Genomic DNA, 20,152 nt, shown 5'->3' with positions numbered 1-20,152 from the left:
ACTCCAGTATTCTTACCTGGAAAATCCCATGGACGGCAGAGCCTGGTAGGCTACCGTCCATGGGGTCGCAAAGAGTCGGACACGACTGAGCGACTTCACTTTTCGCTTCAGGTGTCAGAAGAGGCAGGCCTGGTTTTTCTGCTGTCTTATTCTGTGCTCGTGAGTATGGTCATGAGCTTGCGCTCGACAAAGGGAAGCTTGACAAAGGGATGGGGAAAAGTAGCATTTATGTTAACTGCCATGTCTGATAACTGACCTCATGAAAATCTGATGAGGCAGTTGTAGTTCTTCTCATTTTTACAAAGGGGGAAGGTGAATTTAGAGGCTAATGGCTGGTCTGTAGTTAGAAAACTTGAGTGGCAGGCTTGGGACTGGGAAGAATTTGTAGCATATGATTAAAAAGTTCACTTTTCTCACCTTTTCTCTGGGGGCATTTGCCTTGTACCCTGAGGTAAGTATGTCTTTGAGATGAGTATAAACCATCATCAATACATTAATTGCTGTATTGATGATTGTTTATAGGTTGCTTCTCCTTGCCACTATTTTCTGTTTTTTTCCACCTACTGGGAAATTTAGTTCTCCCATTTCTAAATCCTATTGCATGACTTAGAGGAAGGAATTTGAAATCCCCTTTCTTCACTTGCCTCTCTTTGTCCCGTGTTCCAGTTCTTTCTCTGTATCCTTGCCCTGATGATAACTCAGATTTTTCAACTCTTTATGGGAATCAAACGTGTTATATGATGTTATATGATGCCATGTAAGCTGATAAGGAACCTATGCATATTTGATTAGCCTTTGGGAAAAAAACCCACGTCGTCTAATTAAACACTGTGAACTTAACTGAGCACCTTGCTGTCAGAAAATATTGCCCTGGACCTCATCCTCCTGACCTCTTCCTTACATTTTTGTCATTCTTCTTCTAAAAACATGTTTACTTCTCTATCTGGCTTTGCTGGGCCTTGGTTGCAGCATGCGGGGTCTTCTGTCTTTATTGCAGCACACGGCCTCTCCTAGTTGAGGCATCTGAGCTCGCAGTCATGCCTTGTGGGATCCAGTTCCATTTGAACGTGGGCCCCCTTCACGGGGAGCCACTGGACCACCAGGGAAGTCCCTCATGATTCTTAACAAATATATACTGGAACCGTTTTCTCTGGTAACTATAGGTGGAACTAACTGCATGTCCATTCTTTAATCACTCCCCATAAATATAAATATGGAGGCTGGAGATGAACAGAAGGACATCTTTGGTTCTAAATGGATGACATGTGCTTACGTATAGGCATTTTTGGAATTTTCTACGCAGCTCTGTATCAAAATAGGATTTGAATGCTGGTCCACATACTTGCTTGTTTTCTAACCTTTGAATGACTCAGGGTTTTATATGTAAGAGCAAGGTCTAGAACTCCTAGAAATAAGCACAAGTGGGTGTGTTCAGCTCTTCCTACGAGGCTTGGGCTGCGGCTGGTGTTGAGAAGCCTTTAGCGGTTGGTGGGAACAGGCTAGCGGGGAGCTTGGCCTGGAAGACTGTGTAAAGACCTCTTCCTCTCAGCACCAGGAAAAGGGGATTACATTGAGGGAAGTTAAGGGATGGTTAGCAAAAATGGTATGCGGGCAGAGAGAGAAAACTAGATTTAAAGGCTGAGTACTCTGCAGCCAGCCAAGGGGAAAGGCTGTGAGCAAGTTCTCAGAGTCCTCACCAAAGGGTGAGAAGGGGAAGAAAGGGCGCCTTTTGCATGGCAGAGGTTCATAACCATTTGTCGTTGTTTATTTGCCAAGTCGTGTATGACTCTTGCAACTCCATGGATTGTAGCCCGCTAGGCTCCTCTGTCTATGGGTTTTCCCAGGCAGGAGTACGGGCAGGAAGGGATTGCCATTTGCTTCTCCAGGGGATCTCCCTAGTCCAGGGATTGAACCCATGTCTCCTGCTTTAACAGGTGGATTCTTTACCACTGAGCCGCCAGGGAAGTGTTCATAATGATAGTCGCCATTATTAAGGTGATTTTATTTTTCTCTTCGCTAACCTGTGTGCCAACTGGGTAGAGACTATTTTAAACAAGACACAACTACAACAAACCTACTGTGGATTCTGAATTCTGATATATTTTTAGAAGGCTGGGAATGCAGAAGAACGTAAAAATAAAAATAAAATAGAGATTAAATCCTAGGAGAGATTAAAGTCCTAACAAGAATCATCAGGTTCTATATGAGATCCGAGGAGAAGAGCAAAAATGTGTTCATTAGGTGTGATACATTAGATCTCGCACTGGGTAGTGGCTGCATTTCACATTTAATACGGTTCCCAGCTGTTCCCCTGCAATGACACAGCTGAAAATAGAGGCCTTGCTGGTTAAGCCAAGTCTAGTCAGTCCTGCTTTGCTGCTGCTGCTGGGGAAAATGAGACATTGAGAATGGCACTCAGTCCCCTTCGTCTGCTCCAGTTTCTCCACACTTGGGCATGACTCTAGAGGAACTGTAGGATGCCAGCGTAAAGAAGCCACGAGAACCCGCGGAAACCTACTGCCCCAAATCTGTAGTACTTATGGGCCAAGTTTTCAAATCCTTGCCCTTGAGTAGGGCCCAGCAGATTTTGCTTTTTACTGAGGGCCACCAAAGAGTTTTCAGTCTAACTAGGAAGATAAGTATTTTCACCCCGTGAGATAACAGTAAGGCAGAGAACAGATGCTGACTCTTGTGTAGAAATTGTCAGATGAATTGGAAAAGGGCCTCAGTATGCTTTCAAGGAGATAAAACTTGAAGCCCAGGTAGGATTTTTTGTTTTTTAATTACTAAATTTAAAAAAGGTATTTATTTAATTTATTTAGTTGCCCCGGGTCTTGGCTGCAGCTCGTGGAATCTTTAGTTGTAACTCAGATCGCAGTGCAAGCTCGGTTCGCGTTACTAAGAGTCGCAGCATGTGAGCGCTTAGTTTCATCACGTGGCATCTAGTTCACTGACCAGGGGTCGAACCCAGGCACCCTGCACCGGGAGCCCGGAGGGATCGAACCCAGGCGCCCTGCACCGGGAGCCCCGAGGGGTCAAACCCAGGCACCCTGCACCGGGAGCCCGGAGGGATCGAACCCAGGCGCCCTGCATCGGGAGCCCGGAGTCTCAGCCACTGGACCACCAGGAAAGTCCCTTAATCACTAAGTTTTTTTTTCAGAGCAGTTTCAGGTTCACAGCAAAATCGAGCAGGAGGCAGGGAGGGTTCCCACACACCCTGTGCCCACGGACGCTTCGCCGCCCGCACTAACCGTGAGCCACAGCGGCTCATTGTTAGAGTGGGGCCCACACTGGCACAGCCTTCTCTCTCAAAGTCTGTAGTCCTTGTTCGGGTTTGCTCTTGGGGTTGTCTATTCTGTGGGTTTTTAACAAACGTATAATGTTTCCTCCATGTCACTATTTCTAATTTAATTCCATTGCGGTCTGGGAGCAGACATCATATGACTTCTTTTCATGGTTGTTCAAGTATGCTTTATGGCCCAGAATGTAGTCTGTCTCGGTGAATGTTACATGGAGCTTGAGAAGAATGTGTCCAACTGCCGCTGTTGGATGAAATAGTCTACAGATGTCAATTATTTGGTGCTGTGAATACATTCAACTATGTCCCTTACTGATTTTCTGCCTTCTGGATCTGTGTGCTTCTGACAGAGGGCAGCTCTGGGAGAGGATTCATCTGTTTCTCCTTGAATTTCTACCAGTTCTTGCCTCATGTATTTTGATGCTCTTTTGTTGGTTGCACTGAGGAGTGTTATGTTTTCTTGGAGTATTGACCTCTTTATCATTGTGTATGCTACTTTTTATCTGTTGTAATTTTCCTCGTTCTGAAGTCTTCTTTGTCTGAAATTAACATAGCTACCTATACTGTCTTCAGATTAGTGTTAGCGTGCTGTATCTTTCTCCGTCTCCTTTAATTTATGTGTATCTGTTTATTTAAAGTGGGTTTCTCATAGACAAGATACAGTTGGGTCTTGTTTTTTCATCCACCCTGACAAGCTTTTAATTGTAGTATTCAGGCCATTAGCATTTAAAGTGATGATTGAGATACTTGAATTGACATTGACCATATTCGTCACTGTTTTCCATTTGTTGGCTTTGTTCTTTTTTCCTGTTAATATTTTTGTCTTCTACACATTTTATGTCTTTTGTGGTTTTAATTAGTAGTTTATATGATTTTATTCTCTGTGTTAGCATACCAGTTACACTCCTTTTTAAATACTTTTTTAGTGGTTGCCCTAGAGTTTGCACTTTACATTTATATCAAATCCAAATCCATTTTCAAATATTCCTGCTTCAGTGATAGTGCAGTACCTTCCTTATGTTGACACAGTAACCCTCGTTCTTTCTCTTGTCCCTTGATTCGTTGCTGTCACGCATTTCACATATACATATATATACACACACACACGTAATCAAATAAATTTGTTGGTTTTATACATTATTATCTGTTAGATCAATTAAGAATAAGGAAAGTGACAATTTTCATTTTACCTTCACTTAGTCCCTCTCTGATGCTCTTCCTTTCTTTATGTACATCTGTTTCTGACTACATCATTTTCCTTCTCTCTGAAGAACTTCTTTTAACATTTCCTGTAAGCAGAAATACTGGCAACAAATTTTCTCGATTTTTGCTTGAGAAATTATTTATTTCTCCTTTACTTCTGAGGGGTTTTCCAGGGTGTAAAATTCTGTGTTGGTACGTTTTTTCTCTTAACCCATTATAGGTGTCATTCCACTCTCTTCTTGCTTGTGTGGTTTCTGAGAAGTCAGATGTAATTGTTACCTTTGCTCCTCTGTAGCTAAGGTTTTTTTTTCCCCCCTTTGGCTTCTTTCAGAAAATTTTTAAATATTTGCTTTTCTGAGGTTTCACTATGATATGCACAGGTGTAGTGTTTTTGGTGTTTATCCTACCCAGTGTTCTCTGAGCTTCCTGGATCTGTGGTTTGGTGTTTGGTATTAATTTGAGGAAATTCTCAGTCATTAAGTTTCCTCTCCCATTTTATTTTTTTCTTTTGGTGTTTGTATTATGTGTATGTTACCCCTTTTATAGTACTCCCATGGTCCTTGGATATTTTGTTCTTTCCCTGTCTTTTCTCTCTTTGCAGTTTTGGAAGTTTCTGTTGTAATATTGCCAAGCTCAGATTTTATCTTTTTAGTTATGAAAATTCACATATCCAGGGACTGCACCCAAACTGTGTCGCATAGGATCAGTGTCACATAGTATCCCTTGCTACAAAAGAGGCTGGGTAATTTACAAGTTGATTTTGTTAGGAAAGATGAACAAGGTACTGGATACTGCGGAGGCAGCTTAATGTCTGTCTGGAGAACTAAGAATAATCTGGATGTGAGAAGTTAGGGTAATGAGATGAGCTTTTTCTTTTTTTGGTTGTGCTGGGTCTTCCTTGCTTTGCGAGGGTTTTCTCTAGTGGCAGTGAGTGGGGACTACTCTTAGGGTGCAGGAGCTCCTCACTGTGACGGCTTCTCTTGCTGCAGAGCACGGGCTCTAGGCACATGGGCTTCAGTAATTACAGTGCTTGAGCTCAGTAGTTGTGGCTCGTGGACCCTAGAGCACACGGCTCCAGGAGTTGTGGCACAAGGCATGGGGAATCTTCCCCAACCAGGGATCGAACCCATGTCCCCTGCATTGGCAAGGGGATTCTTTTCCACTGTACAACCAGGGAAGTCCAGTAGAATGAGCTTTGCCACTAATTCTTTGAATGAGCTTTGCCACTAATTCTGTGTGTGTGTGTGTGTGTGTGTGTGTGTGTGTGTGTATGTGTGTGTATTTGTGTGTAAAATCTCACTGGGAATTGCTGGCATAGAAGAGTTTTGTTTTTTGTTTTATTTATTTTACAAATTATTTTGTAGCTGGCCACTTTTTAAACTTCCTTATTAGCTTTGATGGATTTTTAGTTGATTTTCTAGGATTTTCTTAATAGAAAATCAATGGAAAGCTCTTGGATTTCTTTTCAAATACTCTTCCTTTTTCTGTTTTCTTATTAATTACTGCTACTAGTTTCCTTAGGTTTTTTTCCTTTCTTTCCCAAATTATCATATTGGGGTGCTTACTTTATTTTTGGATATAATTCTGTGTATATATCAGAGTAAAATTAAAATATGAGATTAGAAGCAGTTGAAATTTAGAAATATTTGTGGTCTTGTAGATTTCATCTCTAAGATTTTTAGTAAAAACTGGCTACATGCTTTTCTCTTTTCAGTAGCTGAGATATGTTATCAGGCTTCAACTTAGCATTTAAGGCAAATGTCAGATTTTTTTATTTAGTGGAATTATTCAAGAAAGAAAATGTTTTATACTTCCCTAAGCCACAAATACCCAGAGGCTTAAGGATTTTAATAAAATCCTGTTCTGTATATACGTAGACTAGCTGTGTGTGTGTGTGTTTGTGTGCGCGCGTGCACGCTACTCAGTGAATAGAATTTCATAGTTTTTAATTCTTTTAAACAACACTAAAAACAGTATGCTATTTCTCTGATACTGCCTCCTCCAGGATGTAAAGCTTAATTATCTTCTCTTTGAATATGGTCTGAACATAGTGATTTTGTTCTAATGCATAGGCTATGAGATGTGGGTGGTAACTTTACAGTGGAGAAACCTGGAAGACCTCACCTTTAACTAAGTGATTAAGGTAAACTTCCCCTGTAATAAGTCACGTTGATACCCACCATGTGTCCTAGTTATGAAGGAAAGAGAAAGGCACATCATCTGTGTAGTATTCTCCAAAATCCATAACCTCAGTCTTAACAGTTAAAGAACCTGAGACCAACCAGACTGAGGGACATTCTACAAAATTCCTGACCACATTTGGCAAGGTGTTAAGGTCATGAACTATAGGGAAAGATTGAAACTAAGGAGCCATGACAGCCAGAAGCAATGCAGTGTCCTGGATAAGATGCCAAATCAGAAAAATGACCTTAGAAGAAAACTAGGAAAATCCAAAAAGAAAACAAAAGTCTTTAGCTGAGTTAATAGAATTAACCTAATGTTAACATCTTAGTTTTGATCATTGCACCATGGAGATGAAAGAGACTAACATTAGGAGAAGCTAGTGAGGGTATTCAGAGCTCTCTATTCTACTGTTGCAACTATTCTCTAAGTCAAAAACTGTTTCAAAACGAAAAGTTCAAAAGAAAGCGATTACAAGTCGGCCTGGTAAATAAAAACATTTTTATATTTATCAAAAATTGTAAAGTGAAGTCTGCTACTGTTACCCGAACAGATGTCTATGGCTTTGTGGAAGGGTCAGTGAGTGGTGGGTGTGGGCGCCTCAGGTGCCGGGATCAAGTAATTGAGATAACGGGAGTGGGAAGACTGTGGTAGGTGCCGGAGAAGTGCTTCCAGGGGCACCAGGGACAGGTCCCGGTGGAGGATGCTGGTGTGGCGAGGGCGAATGAAGTTGCTTTGTGAGTACAGAAGTGAAGAAAAGCACTCTCATGTTTTACGGAGGAAGGCATTTCAGTTCAGTTCAGTCACTCAGTTATGTCTGACTCTTTGTGACCCCATGAACCGCATCACACCAGGCCTCCCTGTCCATGACCAGCTCTCGGAGTTTACTCAAACTCACCTCCATCGAGTTGGTGATGCCAACCAACCATCTCAGCCTCTGTCGTCCCCTTCTCCTCCTGCTCTCAATCTTTCCCAGCATCACGGTCTTTGCTAATGAGTCAGTTCTTCACATCAGGTGGCCAAGGTATTGCAGCTTCAGCTTCAACATCACTCCTTCCAATGAACACCCAGGACTGATCTCCTTTAGGATGGACTGGTTGGATCTTCTTGCAGTCCAAGGGACTCTCAAGAGTCTTCTCCAACACCACAGTTCAAAAGCATCAATTCTTTGGTGCTCAGCTTTCCTTATAGTCCAACTCTCACATCCATACATGACCACTGGAAAAACCATAGCCTTGACAAGATGGACCTTTGTTGACAAAGTAATGTCTCTGCTTTTTAATATGCTCTCTAGGTTGGTCATAACTTTCCTTCCAAGGAGTAAGTGTCTTTTAATTTCATGGCTGCAGTCACTATCTGCAATGATTTTGGAGCTCCAAAAAATAAAGTCAGCCACTGTTTCCCCATCTATTTGCCATAAAGTGATGGGACCGGATGCCATGAGCTTAGTTTTCTGAATGTTGAGCTTTAGGCCAACTTTTTCATTCTCTTCTTTCACCTTCATCAAGAGGCTTTTGAGTTCCTCTTCATTTTCTGCCATAAGAGTGGTGTCATCTGCATATCTGAGGTTATTGATATTTCTCCTGGCAGTCTTGATTCCAGCTTGTGTTTCTTCCAACCCAGCATTTCTCATGATGTACTCTGCATAAAAGTTAAATAAGCAGGGTGACAATATACAGCCTTGACATACTCCTTTTCCTATTTGGAACCAGTCTGTTGTTCCATGTCCAGTTCTAACTGTTGCTTCCTGACCTGCATAGAGATTTCTCAAGAGGTAGGTCAGGTGGTCTAGTATTCAGAATTTTCCACAGTTTATTGTGATCCACACAGTCAAAGGCTTTGGCATAGTCAATAAAGCAGAAATAGATGTTTTTCTGGAACTCTCTTGCTTTTCGATGATCCAGCGGCACTTAAATGTAATTAAATTAACAAATGATTTAAGTAAAGAAAAAAATGGTGTGCTGATAAATCCTCGATATGTTGACCTCGTTTGCTTCAGAAATCTCTTATTTTAAAGCAGATAAACCCTATTTATTATTGTTCGTTGGACCACTGAGTAAAAGTATCAAATGTCAGTGAGCTTCTCTTTTAGAAAAACTGACGTTTTTATAAAACCTTCAGTCCTTGAGAATTGCCCCGAGGGGATTTTGTTGATTTTTGTTTTTTTTTTTTTCCTCTCCCTGTTTCTGTTGTCAGTTAACCCTCTGGTTTATAAAAATGGAGTCAGCGAAAGAATAAACGAGAAGCCAGTCTTGCAGTAATGCTCCACTGGGAATCAGGATACCCTGATTATCCCTCGACCTCACCACTGTGTCTGTTTTCAGCTGCCAGGCAGAGGCTGTCCATGCCTGTCTCCGTTGCCTCCAGGCTGGCCATGGGGTTAGCCGTACCCTGGAAGTGAGGTTAGCAAGAAGGGCACTCGGCTCCCTGCTTGGGCCTTCTCACCTGCCCGGGAACGTGGCGGGGAAGAGAGCCCTTGTGACCCTGCAGAGCTTGCCTTGTACGAGGCTCAGGGGCCGTCATAGGAATGCTCACTGGCTCCATTTGTCACAGCAAAGAAACGAAAAGGAGCTCGTCTGCCGGTGGTACGTTAGTGCTTGGAAAGCCTTGGAATCCCTTTGGAAGTTTTCAGATTCACCTTCAGACACAGCTTTGAAAAATTAATCCATGAGGCGTGGAAATATTTTCCAGCCCTTCACCTGAGATAAATGTTCTGTCAGTGCAGTGAGCTGAGAGAAAATCTCCTGGCCTCAGATCTCTTGGAATCTCCCAGGTTGCTGCTCAGAGGCAGAAGGGCTTCTGCGGCCCGAATGGTGCAGCTGTTTCTCAAACTTCCTGAGGGAGAAGGCAAATGCTTTATTTAATCTGCCTTGGTTCTCTGTGCTTATTCAGTCCGTTTTATTGTTTTTCATTAATTTGGGAAAACTCTTAGCCACTATTTCTCTAAATGTATCTGTTGCCTTGTTTCTGAACCCCCTCTCTGGAACTCCGGCTCCAGGTACTGTTAGGACATTCCATGTGGTTCTACAGTTCTTGGATGCTCTATTTTCTTGTACTCTTTTTCTCTTTGCATTTCGGTTTGGATCATTTCTTTTTTATTTCCAAGTTTACTACCATATTTCTTTCCTCTGCTCTATCTAGTGTGCTGATAAGCACAATTGAAGAAATTCTATGATAGTATGCTTTTTATTTCTAGCATTTTCATTTGGCTCTTTGTTTACAGATAGTTTTCATCTGTCTACTGAATAAGCCCATCTGTTCATCAGGTTGTCCACTTTTTCACTAGATTCTTTCACATATTAATTATAGTTATTTTGAAGTCTCCATCTGGTAGTTCCAAACATCTTGGTCATCTTTCAGCCTAGTTCTATTGACGGGTTTATGTTATGACAGTGGATTGTTTTCTCTCGTATTTTGTTTCTGATAAACTTTGAGTGATGGACTGTGTTAGAAAAACAGGAGACCTAAAGTAAATGTCGTGTCCAGCAGTGGGCAGACCTTCTGTGAGCCATTCGCATGGGAGGTTGACTCAACCTAGCATGTAACTGGGATGGGTCTGAGTTTTTCTGTCGCTGGACTTAACCTTCAGCACCGCTGACTCCAGATGCTGCCAGTGGTCTCCTCGTTCTTGTGTGGGGCACAGGGTACTGGGGCTTTTCTCAGAGTTCCAGCTCCGCCCTCCACTTCCAGCAGGTCCTGTCCCCCTGCACTACACAGGGAGCCGTGCTCCCGTCAGCGGGTAGGTAGACTTCTGTTGCTTGTATGTGGTGCCAGACCTGTGGTGGGCCAGGAGGGTTCCATTCCCCTGGTCCGGCCTCAGTCTCACAGGCTTGTTTGCTGGGGCTGTGGAGGGGGTGCCTTCTCAGTGTTCCTGGGGCAGCTGGAGTCTGCCCTTTGTCTGTGGGGGTCTGGGGTTGGAGGGAGTCTCCTACCCCTCCCTTGGGAGCAGAGGCTTTTGCTTCGACCCCAGCCACAGCTGAGCCTGCTAGGAGCTGGAAGGGTTCCTGCCCTCCCAGTGCGGGGCAGGCTGCCTGTCTCCCCCTCTCCCAGAAGCTGAGGATCTGCATCCGCCTTTGGGGATGAGAGCTTTTCCTGCTAAGCCCCCAGCAGGTAGAGATTTGGCTTTGGATGATAAAAAAAGATTCGAGAAAGGGACAGGGCTTTCTCCCTGTGTGCCATTGAAGGGAATCTCTCTGGTTTCTTCTCCTGCCCCCATCTTTCTCCAGAACATCCAGCAGAAAAGGGCTCGAAAGTGAGTGCAGATTCTGCTTGTGTCCAGAACTCCCAAACTGCCCTACTAGCCCACACTCAATTTGAAGAATTTGTTAAAATGTTAGCTGGTTTTGGTGACTGCCTTTCTAGCAGCCACCCCCGCCTTCTCTGCTCTTCCCGAGCTGGAGTTGAGTGTCCCATGGCTCCTGGATGGCACTCTTGGATTTGGGTGTCCCTGACTGCCTTCTGACCGCAGCTCTCCCACGTGCCCAGGGCAAGTTACAGTGTTGGTGGTGTATCTGGTGGCTTTTTCTTATGGTTACCGTAGATTCCATGTTTCTTTGCGACTTTCTACATCCCAAGCAGAGGCAGATCTTTTATTTTGTGGCCAACCAGTGGGTGGGGGTGGGGAAGTAGAGTAATATTGGGGTACCTACTGATCCACCATTACGTGTTTGGACAGCGTTGCCAGTTGAGGTTTGACACAGAGGCATCGCCGGCTGGTGTATTTTTTTATTTTGTGGTTTTCATTAGAAATGTCCTTTTAATATATTAAAATGAAGTCTGTTGGCGTGGGTCACCTTCAGGAGATTCTGTTGGAAAGGGCGGTGCGCAGCTGGTTGCCGATGAAAGGGTGTTGGAGACTCGTCACTGTGCTTGGGATGCAGTCGCCCTTGGACTACTTCGAGGTCCTGGGGTTCTTCTGTGTAATTTCTTCATGGTTAGATATCCTGGACACTTCCAGGTCAGACTTGCAAGGCATAGTTCTAACCACTGATTCTCTCTCTCGTGGTCTATACACACACAATATAAGGGACACCCATGGTCCTATTTCTGCCTTGCCATTTCACCTAGAAACACGTTTTCCTTTTTTTTCCCCCCTCAAATCCACTCTCCGCCCCATCTTTTCCCTTTTAAAATTCTGCATGCAAGAGGTGATCCTTTTTATGAACTGACGGTTTTCCTCCTTTAAGGTCATGGGCTGGTGCTTAGAAGATCCGGAGAGTTCCGTGAGATGCCTGTGGTGCCTGTGAGGGAGATGGATTTGTTCTTTCAACAAACATTCGGCTGTCCACTCCTTGACAGGCGCTGTGCTAGGGGCTGCAAGACCAGTGATGAGCAAAACCAGATGCGTCCCCACTCTCACGGTCTGCAGAGAAGTGCTGGCCTCTGCCTTGGAAGCTTAGAGATTCAGGTAGAAGAGACATGTTAGTGGGTGAGATATTTTTCAGTATTAAGGTCTGTCATCCTTGTATTTATTTTTATTATACCTACCTCCCTTCTCTGACCAGTTGGATTCTTTTCCTGGCTTCAAGAATTGAAATGAATGGAGTGTAACCTTAGAATCCCTTCTGTCTCTCCTCTTCCCCTGTCTCCCTCCCCGCCCCGAAATCACGCGGAATGTAGTATATACTGTAAGTGACCTCGAGGGGCAGGATGGGTGCAGGTGTGGAGGAGATGTTCTGATTATCTGCTCTGCACAGGGCGAGGAGCTTTACAAACCTCATCTCACGGAACCTGCAGCTCCAAGAGAAAGGTGGTGTGGTGTCCATCCCCTAGATTCAAAAAATAGAGAGGGTTAAGCTGCTTAACAGAGAAGGCAATGGCACCCCACTCCAGTACTCTTGCCTGGAAAATCCCATGGACGGAAGAGCCTGGTGGGCTGCAGTCCATGGGGTCGCTAAGAGTCAGACACGACTGAGCGACTTCACTTTTACTCTTTTCACTTTCATGCATTGGAGAAGGAAGTGCCAATCCACTCCAGTGTTCTTGGCTGGAGAATCCCAGGGATGGGGGAGCCTGGTGGGCTGCCGTCTATGGGGTTGCACAGAGTCGGACGTGACTGAAGCGACTTAGCAGCAGCAGCAGCAAGCTGCTTAAAGTCGTGCAGGACACTCATCACCATGGCTCTTCCTCCCATATTGTACTTGCTTCCTTTAGACACTTGTTATTGCTGGTCCTGCTGGCTTTATGTTACTGAAAACCAAAGAAATTAAAGCACAGCAGCAGTTTTAGTTTGAAGTTTGTGTTTGCTTGAGATAGTTTTAAGTTGGCCCAATCCTTGCCTTTTGCTTCATGATTCTAATGTGTGAAAGTGTCATAGGAACTTTAGTTCCTGTGCTTTGAAATCTGCTTTTACAAAATTACTGTGGTATCAGTTTCATGAAGAAAAGTTAAATGCTTTGTTGGAGGTTGTTGGTATGACCTTTTTCATATATGACTTAGCTTTCAGCTGTGTAGATGCATAGAGTAGAGCGTGTGGGGAATCCGCAGGTTTGTGGAAGAATCCCTCATTTCAAATTTTCAGATAGAGATAAGTGTGGCCTATGTTGATGGGGGGAAAAATCTCAAAACAAAATAAGTGTTTGCATTTAGCTCACTGGATGGGAATGGTGGTGCTTTCGTGTATATCACAACAGAGCTGAAAACTCCTTCCTCTCTGCCAAAAAGTGGCCTAGGCTGAGTCCTGGGGGGGGCTGTAAATTATGCCTTCTAAATGCTGCAAGGTGTTAAAGAGGTCCTGCAGAAATAATTAAGCCTGTGAAGTTCACTCATCCTCAGGCCGAGACACTTGAGCTGTGATTATTGGCAAGGCTTGCTTCCTTTCCAAGAGAACTGCAATTTGGTGGACAGGATGAGATGATTTGAGACATCTTAAATCAGAGTCTCTGTCCTACACTTGTGCCTCTGGCTGGTATTCTAGGTGGATTTGTTCCCAGTCATTGTTTCATGTAAATCCCAAATGCTGCTGTCTCCACTGTGATTAAATGTGAATGCAAAGCTTTGGAATGCTCGAGTTTGAGTGTGGTGTGATTTGAAATTAAAAAAAAACAAACAAACATATGACGATGAACCCATTTGGGTAGAAAAGGAGGTAAATATTTAAGCTGTGTTTATGTGTGGGCTCATGCATCTTGGGGCCTTGGTAGAGGACCATTTCCTTACTCTGTGCTGGTACTCTTCATGTTCTAGAAGGAAGTAGAAGGTCTGACTTTAGAGTTAGGATTCACGGGTTGGATTGGTGACTTTGCCACTTAATAGCTCAGTTTCTCACATATAAAATGAAATTTGTATCTGCCACCCGACCCCCAAAAGTTGACAAACTTGGTTATAAAGAGCAAATGAGATCATGGATACAGTAGTGCTTTGCAGCAGGCAAAACATTCTAACATTTGTAAGGATACTAATGAGAAAAAAAAAAATGCCAGTTTCCACAGCCAAGAAATTCACAGTGTAGCTGGAGAGAGAAAAGTGGTCATTTGAAATGCCAGTAAAGCAGTGTTAGAATGGTGTATCAGAGAACTGAGCCGTAAGGTAAAGGCTGTGAATGCAGTGGGATGTCTTAGTAAGGGAAGATTGTTGATGTTGAGGGTGCTCAGTAAAGGTTTCACAGAGAAGGTAGGTTCTCTTAGGCCTCATGAACTGTAGATGCTTTGGCTGGACAATGGGAGGGGAAGCAGCAGCATGGCTGAGCAGGAAGGAGACTGGAGTGAGTGGAGTATATCTACGAAGCATCAGCAGGCAGCCAAGAGGCCCCCTTGGCTGTACCCAGATGGCAAACCGCAGGACGGCTTGAGTCAAATGCCCCTGGAAGCTAAATCTGTTTCTGATTTTCTCTGAATAGGAGAAATTCTCATTGTGATGCTTTGCCTTCTCCTTATTGTTAGTGGAAACAATAGTTGTCATATAACTCAGAAGTTATCCAAGGCTTTAACTAATAGAGGACTTGTCCAGGAAACAGACCCAAAGTCAGTAAGTCTAGACTAGAAATGTCTTTTTTTCCTCTCCCTGTTTTGGTTATGCTTCCAGTTTCTCATGCTAAACTTGGATATGTTCGGCCCCCTTGCATAAATGCAAACAGCCTCTGATTTTGAGTGGGCTCGTAGGCTGAATGAAGCTGGAGAGGGCATCGGCGTCAGCATCCTGCTTTCTTTAGGAACCGAGTTTAAACTCTGCTTGGATAAGAAACCGTCTTCTTTCAGAAGACTCTAACAGAGTGGCTGGTTTGGGAGTAACCCTCCTGTCAATAAAAGAAAAAGAAGTACAGAAGCTCATTATAATAGATGAAACAACAGTTCAGAGAGCAGCCAGGACTTGAGGGATAATTCCTGAGAGACAGGAGCACCCTGAGGGTAGCTGCCTGTTCACTCTGATGCCATCCCCCGAGGACTTCTAATTCACAGTCCTGGGTATGGGGACTTCACAGGAAACAGCAGCCCCACAGGGCTGACAGGCTGGGGTTAGGGGCTTCCCAGAGTATCTGGGATTTGAAGGACAAAAGTCTCAGGAGAAAGGGAATCATGGGGAAATAAACAAAAAATGAGCATGCAGTCTTCCATTAAGGTCTTTGCCAACTCCTAAAGTGCACACGATCAGAGCAAGACTCCTGGAGTCCCTGCAGAAAGAAGCAGCTGGGAGCCTAAGGAGCTGTGCAGCTATTTCAGTAACCATATATAGTGCTAATGAGACAAAGGTCCATGTTCAGGGCTGGCCAGGATGGAGGGGTCCTGCGAAATACCCCAGGCTTTAGTTGAAGGCCCAGAAGGCCACACCTTCAGACTAAGGGCAAGCTGAAAAAAGTTAGTCCTGACAAAAGTTGAAGCTGATAGGATTAAAGTGGTCTGACTGCATTCTCTGTGCCTGCAAGCAGAATGTGTTATATTCTTAAGAGAAAGATAATCTGGATTGTCCAGAATCTCTATAATTTTTAATGCAGAATATTGGTATCTAATAAAAAATTAAGATGCAAGCTAGAAATTGAAACCAAATGACCAAAATGAAGAATAAAAAGAGATGCCAGAAAGAGACTTAAAGTTTATTCAGGTATTGGAGTTATCAGTCCGGAACTAACAATACTCAATAATACAGAAGTAAAGAAGGAGGATTTCAACAAAGATACAAAATCTTCTTAGCCAAGTGGAATTCTGGAAATGAAAAATATAAGAAGTGAAATTAACAGTTCAATACATGGATTTAATAGCAGTTTATAGACTTACACACACAAAGGATAAAGGATTATTGGAAAAGGATAAAGGATTATTGGACCAGAAGGAATATTAGTAGAAAAATACACAGATTGAAGCACAGAGAGGGAAAATACAGAAAAGAGAATAAGAGACATACAGGACATGGTGAAAACATTTTACATATATGTGTATCTGGAGTTGTAGAAGAGGAGAGTGTGATAGAACCAACATTTTAAAAAATACTGACAAGAGTTTTCTAAAAGCATCAGGAGACATAAAGTCACAGATTAGAGAAGCTATACAGTTCTCAGTAGGATAAATACAAAGAGCTACACTGAGGTACATCTGTGGACCTCTGTGGACAAATAGAATAAGCAAACACTTAAACTCAACTGTATCAGAAATTACATTAAGTATAAGTGGACTATATGTACAACTGAAAGCCAAAGATTTTTAAATGGGATAAAATATTAAAATCCATTTATATCTTTTTATAAGAGATAATCTTTAGACAAACTTTAAGGGCAGAAATTAGAAAGTAAAAATTTTGGAAATAAACACACATACACACATGCATACAGGCAGAGAACAATCAATAAAGGTATAGAATATTTAGATAGTACTAAATAATCAACTTACTCTGCTTGACAAGTGTAAAACATTACACTCATCAACAGCAAGATACTATTTTTAAAGTGCACATAGATCATTGACAAAAGTAAACAATGTGCTAGGCCATAAATCAAGTTTAAATAAATTGCAAGTTTTTGAAATAACATGTATGTTCCCTGACTACAGTGCAAAGTAGAAATCAGTAACAGATAAATATAAAATCTGACAATGTTTGGAAATTAAACAGTATACTTCTATTAATGCCCTTTAGGCCAAAGAAAGTGTTACAATAGAAATTAATTTTTTTAACCTAAATTATAATGAAAATGATATGTAAATATGTGGGATGCATTTAAAATAGTGCATAGAAGTAAATTTATAGCTTTGTATTTAGGTATTAAGAAAGAAGAAAGATTGAAATATCTAAACTTCAATCTCAAGAATCTAAATGCAGTATGGATTAAAGTCCCCCAAAACCAAAGGAAGTAAAAATAAGAGCAGAGAGGAGCAAAATAGAAAAAAAGTTAGGTGAAGAATTAAGTAAGTAAGATACCACATAGTTGCACTCATCTCACACGCCAGCAAAGCAATGCTCAAAATTCTCCAAGCGGGGCTTCAACAGTATGTGAACTGAGGACTTAACAGATATTCAAGCTGTATTTAGAAAAGGCAGAGGAACCAGAAATCAAATTGCCAACATCTGTTGCAGAGAGTTCCAGAAGAACATCTACTTCTGCTTCATTGACTATGCTAAGCCTTTGACTGTATGGATCACAGCAAACTGGAAAATTCTTAAAGAGATGGGAATACCAGACCACCTTGCCTGCCTCATGAGAAATCTGTATGCAGGTCAAGAAGCAGCAGTTAGAACCGGACATGGAACAATGGACTGGTTCCAAATTGGGAAAGGAGTACGTCAAGGCTGTGTTTTGTCACCCTGCTTGTTTAACTTATATGCAGAGTACATCATGCAAAATGCCAGACTGGATGAAGCACAAGCTGGAATCAAGATTGCCGGGAGAAATATCAATAACTTCAGATATGCAGATGACACCACCCTTATGACAGAAAGCGAAGAGGAACTAAAGAGCCTCTTGATGAAGGTGAAAGAGGAGAGTGAAAAACCTGGCTCAAAACTTAACATTCAAAAAATTAAAATCATGGCATCTGGTCCCATCACTTCATGGCAAATAGTTGGGGAGACAATGGAAACAGTGACAGACTTTATTTTCTTGGGCTCCAAAATCACTTCAGATGGTAAATGCAGCCATGAAATTAAAAGATGTTTGCTCCTTGGAAGAAAAGCTGTGACAAACTTAGCATATTAAAAAGCAGAGACATTACTTTGTCAACAAAGGTCCATCTAGTCAAGGCTGTGGTTTTTCCAGTGGTCATGTATGGATGGGAGAGTTGGACCATGAAGAAAGCTGAGTGCCAAAGAATTGATGCTTTTGAACTGTGTTGTTGGAGAAGACTCTTGAGAGTTAGTCAATCCTAAAGGAAATCAGTCCTGAATATTCATTGGAAGGACTGATACTGCAGCTGAAACTCCAATACTTTGTCCACCTGATGCAAAGAGCCAACTCATTAGAAAAGACCCTGATGCTGGGAAAGATTGAAGGCAGGAGGAGAAGGGGACAACAGAGGATGAGATGATTGGATGACATGGCTGACTCAATGGATGAGTTTGAGTAAGCTCTGGGAGTCAGTGATGCACAGGGATGCCTGCCTGCTGTAGTCCATGGCGTCGCAAAGAGTCAGACACGACTGAGCGACTGAACTGAACTGAAGATGAAGAAAATCAACAAAATGAAATGGAAAAGATTAATAAAATTGATAAACATCAGTAAGACTGATCAAGTACAAAGGGAAAACACAGATGATCAATATCAGGAATGAAAAGAGAGGTATTACTACAGATTTTATAGGCATTAAATAGACATACATTTAGTGCAAACATTTAACAGTTTAAAGTGAACATATTCGTTGAAAAATACCACCTACAAAACTGACATGAAAATATGCAGAATCTTATGTCGATGGAAGAAAATCCATGATTTAAAATCATTACCCATCCCACCCTCCCCCCCAAAAAAAAACCTTAGATGGCTTTTTTGATGACTTCTCAGTCTTTCAAGGCAGAAATAATGCCAAACTTGGCTAACATTTGTCAAAGAATAGAACTTTTTCTACTCACTTTTCAACTCCTTTTATGAGGCCAGCAGAACCTGACACTGAAATCCAGTTTTAACACTACAGTGTTCAGCAAAAGAGGCCCGACACAAAAGAGTTAAATACTGTTTGGTTCCATTAGTATGAAATCCCTTAGTGGGCTAACAGAAATCAGAGTAGGGATTACTCTTGGAGAGGTGAGATACTGGCTGGGTGCAGCAGAGAGGACTCTCCTGGGGTGCTGGAATGTTCTATATCTGGATAGTGATTATAGGAGTACTGAATGTACTTTATGTGCACTTTAGTAGTAATATTAAAAAAAAAAGACTATAAACTTGATACTTCATCCCCACGTAGTTTCTTTTCTATCTAAATTGGATTCCATGTGCGTTGCCTGCGCGCATGTCCTGTTTGACTGCCTTGGATGAATGCCCACTCTGATGGAGTTGCCTTGCACAGCAGGCAGGCTTTTGCCTTGGGCTTGCTCTCTTTGAGAATAAGGAAATGACCCCGACCCAGAGGTGCCTGTGATGGAGCCTCTAGTTCTTCCCTCACTCTGCTCACTTCACGCAGTGTGGTTTTCTTCACAGGCACGGTGGTTTTGGGAAGCATACTTCCAGTCAATCAAGGCCATCGCCCTGGCCACCCTGCAGATCATCAATGATCGGATATATCCATACGCTGCCATCTCCTATGAAGACTGGAACGACCCTCCTGCTGTGGTGAGTAAATGCTGGGGTGAGCCACGTCAGGCATAGGCCAGCGGCCAGGACGATGGAACATGTACTGGATTTGTAAAGGTGATTTAAGTTTGAGCTTTCTAAGATATAAGAGTGTGCTAGAATATGTGGGACCCAATAGGACCAGTTTTGGTCTTCCCTGTTGGCTCAGATGGTAAGGAATCTACCTGCAAGTGCAAGAGACCTAGGTTCAATCTCTGGGTTGGGAGGATTCCCTGGAAGAGGGCATGGCCACCCACTCCAGTATACTTGCCTGGAGAATCCCCATGGACAGAGGAGCCTGGTGGGCTACAGTCTACGGGGTAACGAAAGAGTAGGACACGAATGAAGTGACTTAGCACACACGCACGCAGGACCAGTTTAATTTTGAAATGACAAAAGTAACAAATACTGAAGCAGCAGTTTGTTTTAAATGTGCTTAGGAAGACAGTGTGTTTGTTTATTTGCAGAAATAAATTGGGAGGCCTGGGTCTTGTTGGAAATGGAAGACTTCCTGATGACTTTTGCAGTGGTGGTGCTTTGAACTCTTGAAAAGATTCTCTAAGCAATTAGTGATGGCTTATATTTTGAGCACTGCCTCTTGTGCTTTATGCTAACTAAGTGCTTTGCATGGATGTCAATTAACATTCAGGCCCCTGGTAGGGGACATCATCAGCAAAAATGATAGAGAGGCATTAGGGATTGCTCAGGGTGGCCGAGACCCCTCGGTCCTTCCAGCAGCAAGATGGGGTGGGCAGATGCTGCTCTCAGAGCTTCGTCCTTAATTG

General features: G+C 42.7%; 1 protein-coding gene across 5 annotated transcripts in view; it reads left to right on the top strand.

The window, feature by feature from the left end:
• The window catches only part of EXT2 (exostosin glycosyltransferase 2), a 143,275-nt gene that overhangs the window by 43,911 nt on the left and 79,212 nt on the right, over positions 1 to 20,152 (top strand). For 4 of the 5 annotated variants that reach the window (XM_045162919.1, XM_045162916.1, XM_045162915.1 and 1 more), the window contains one exon: positions 19,236 to 19,367. The exons of the other annotated variant lie outside the window; for it this stretch is intronic. In XM_045162919.1, the coding sequence (XP_045018854.1) occupies positions 19,236 to 19,367 (132 nt within the window). The remainder of the gene's footprint in view (positions 1 to 19,235; positions 19,368 to 20,152) is intronic. 5 annotated transcript variants of the gene reach the window in all.

The sequence above is a fragment of the Bubalus bubalis genome, chromosome 16 (assembly GCF_019923935.1).
Source record: "Bubalus bubalis isolate 160015118507 breed Murrah chromosome 16, NDDB_SH_1, whole genome shotgun sequence".
NCBI lineage: Eukaryota > Metazoa > Chordata > Mammalia > Artiodactyla > Bovidae > Bubalus > Bubalus bubalis.
This window is presented reverse-complemented; position numbering and strand designations above follow the sequence as displayed.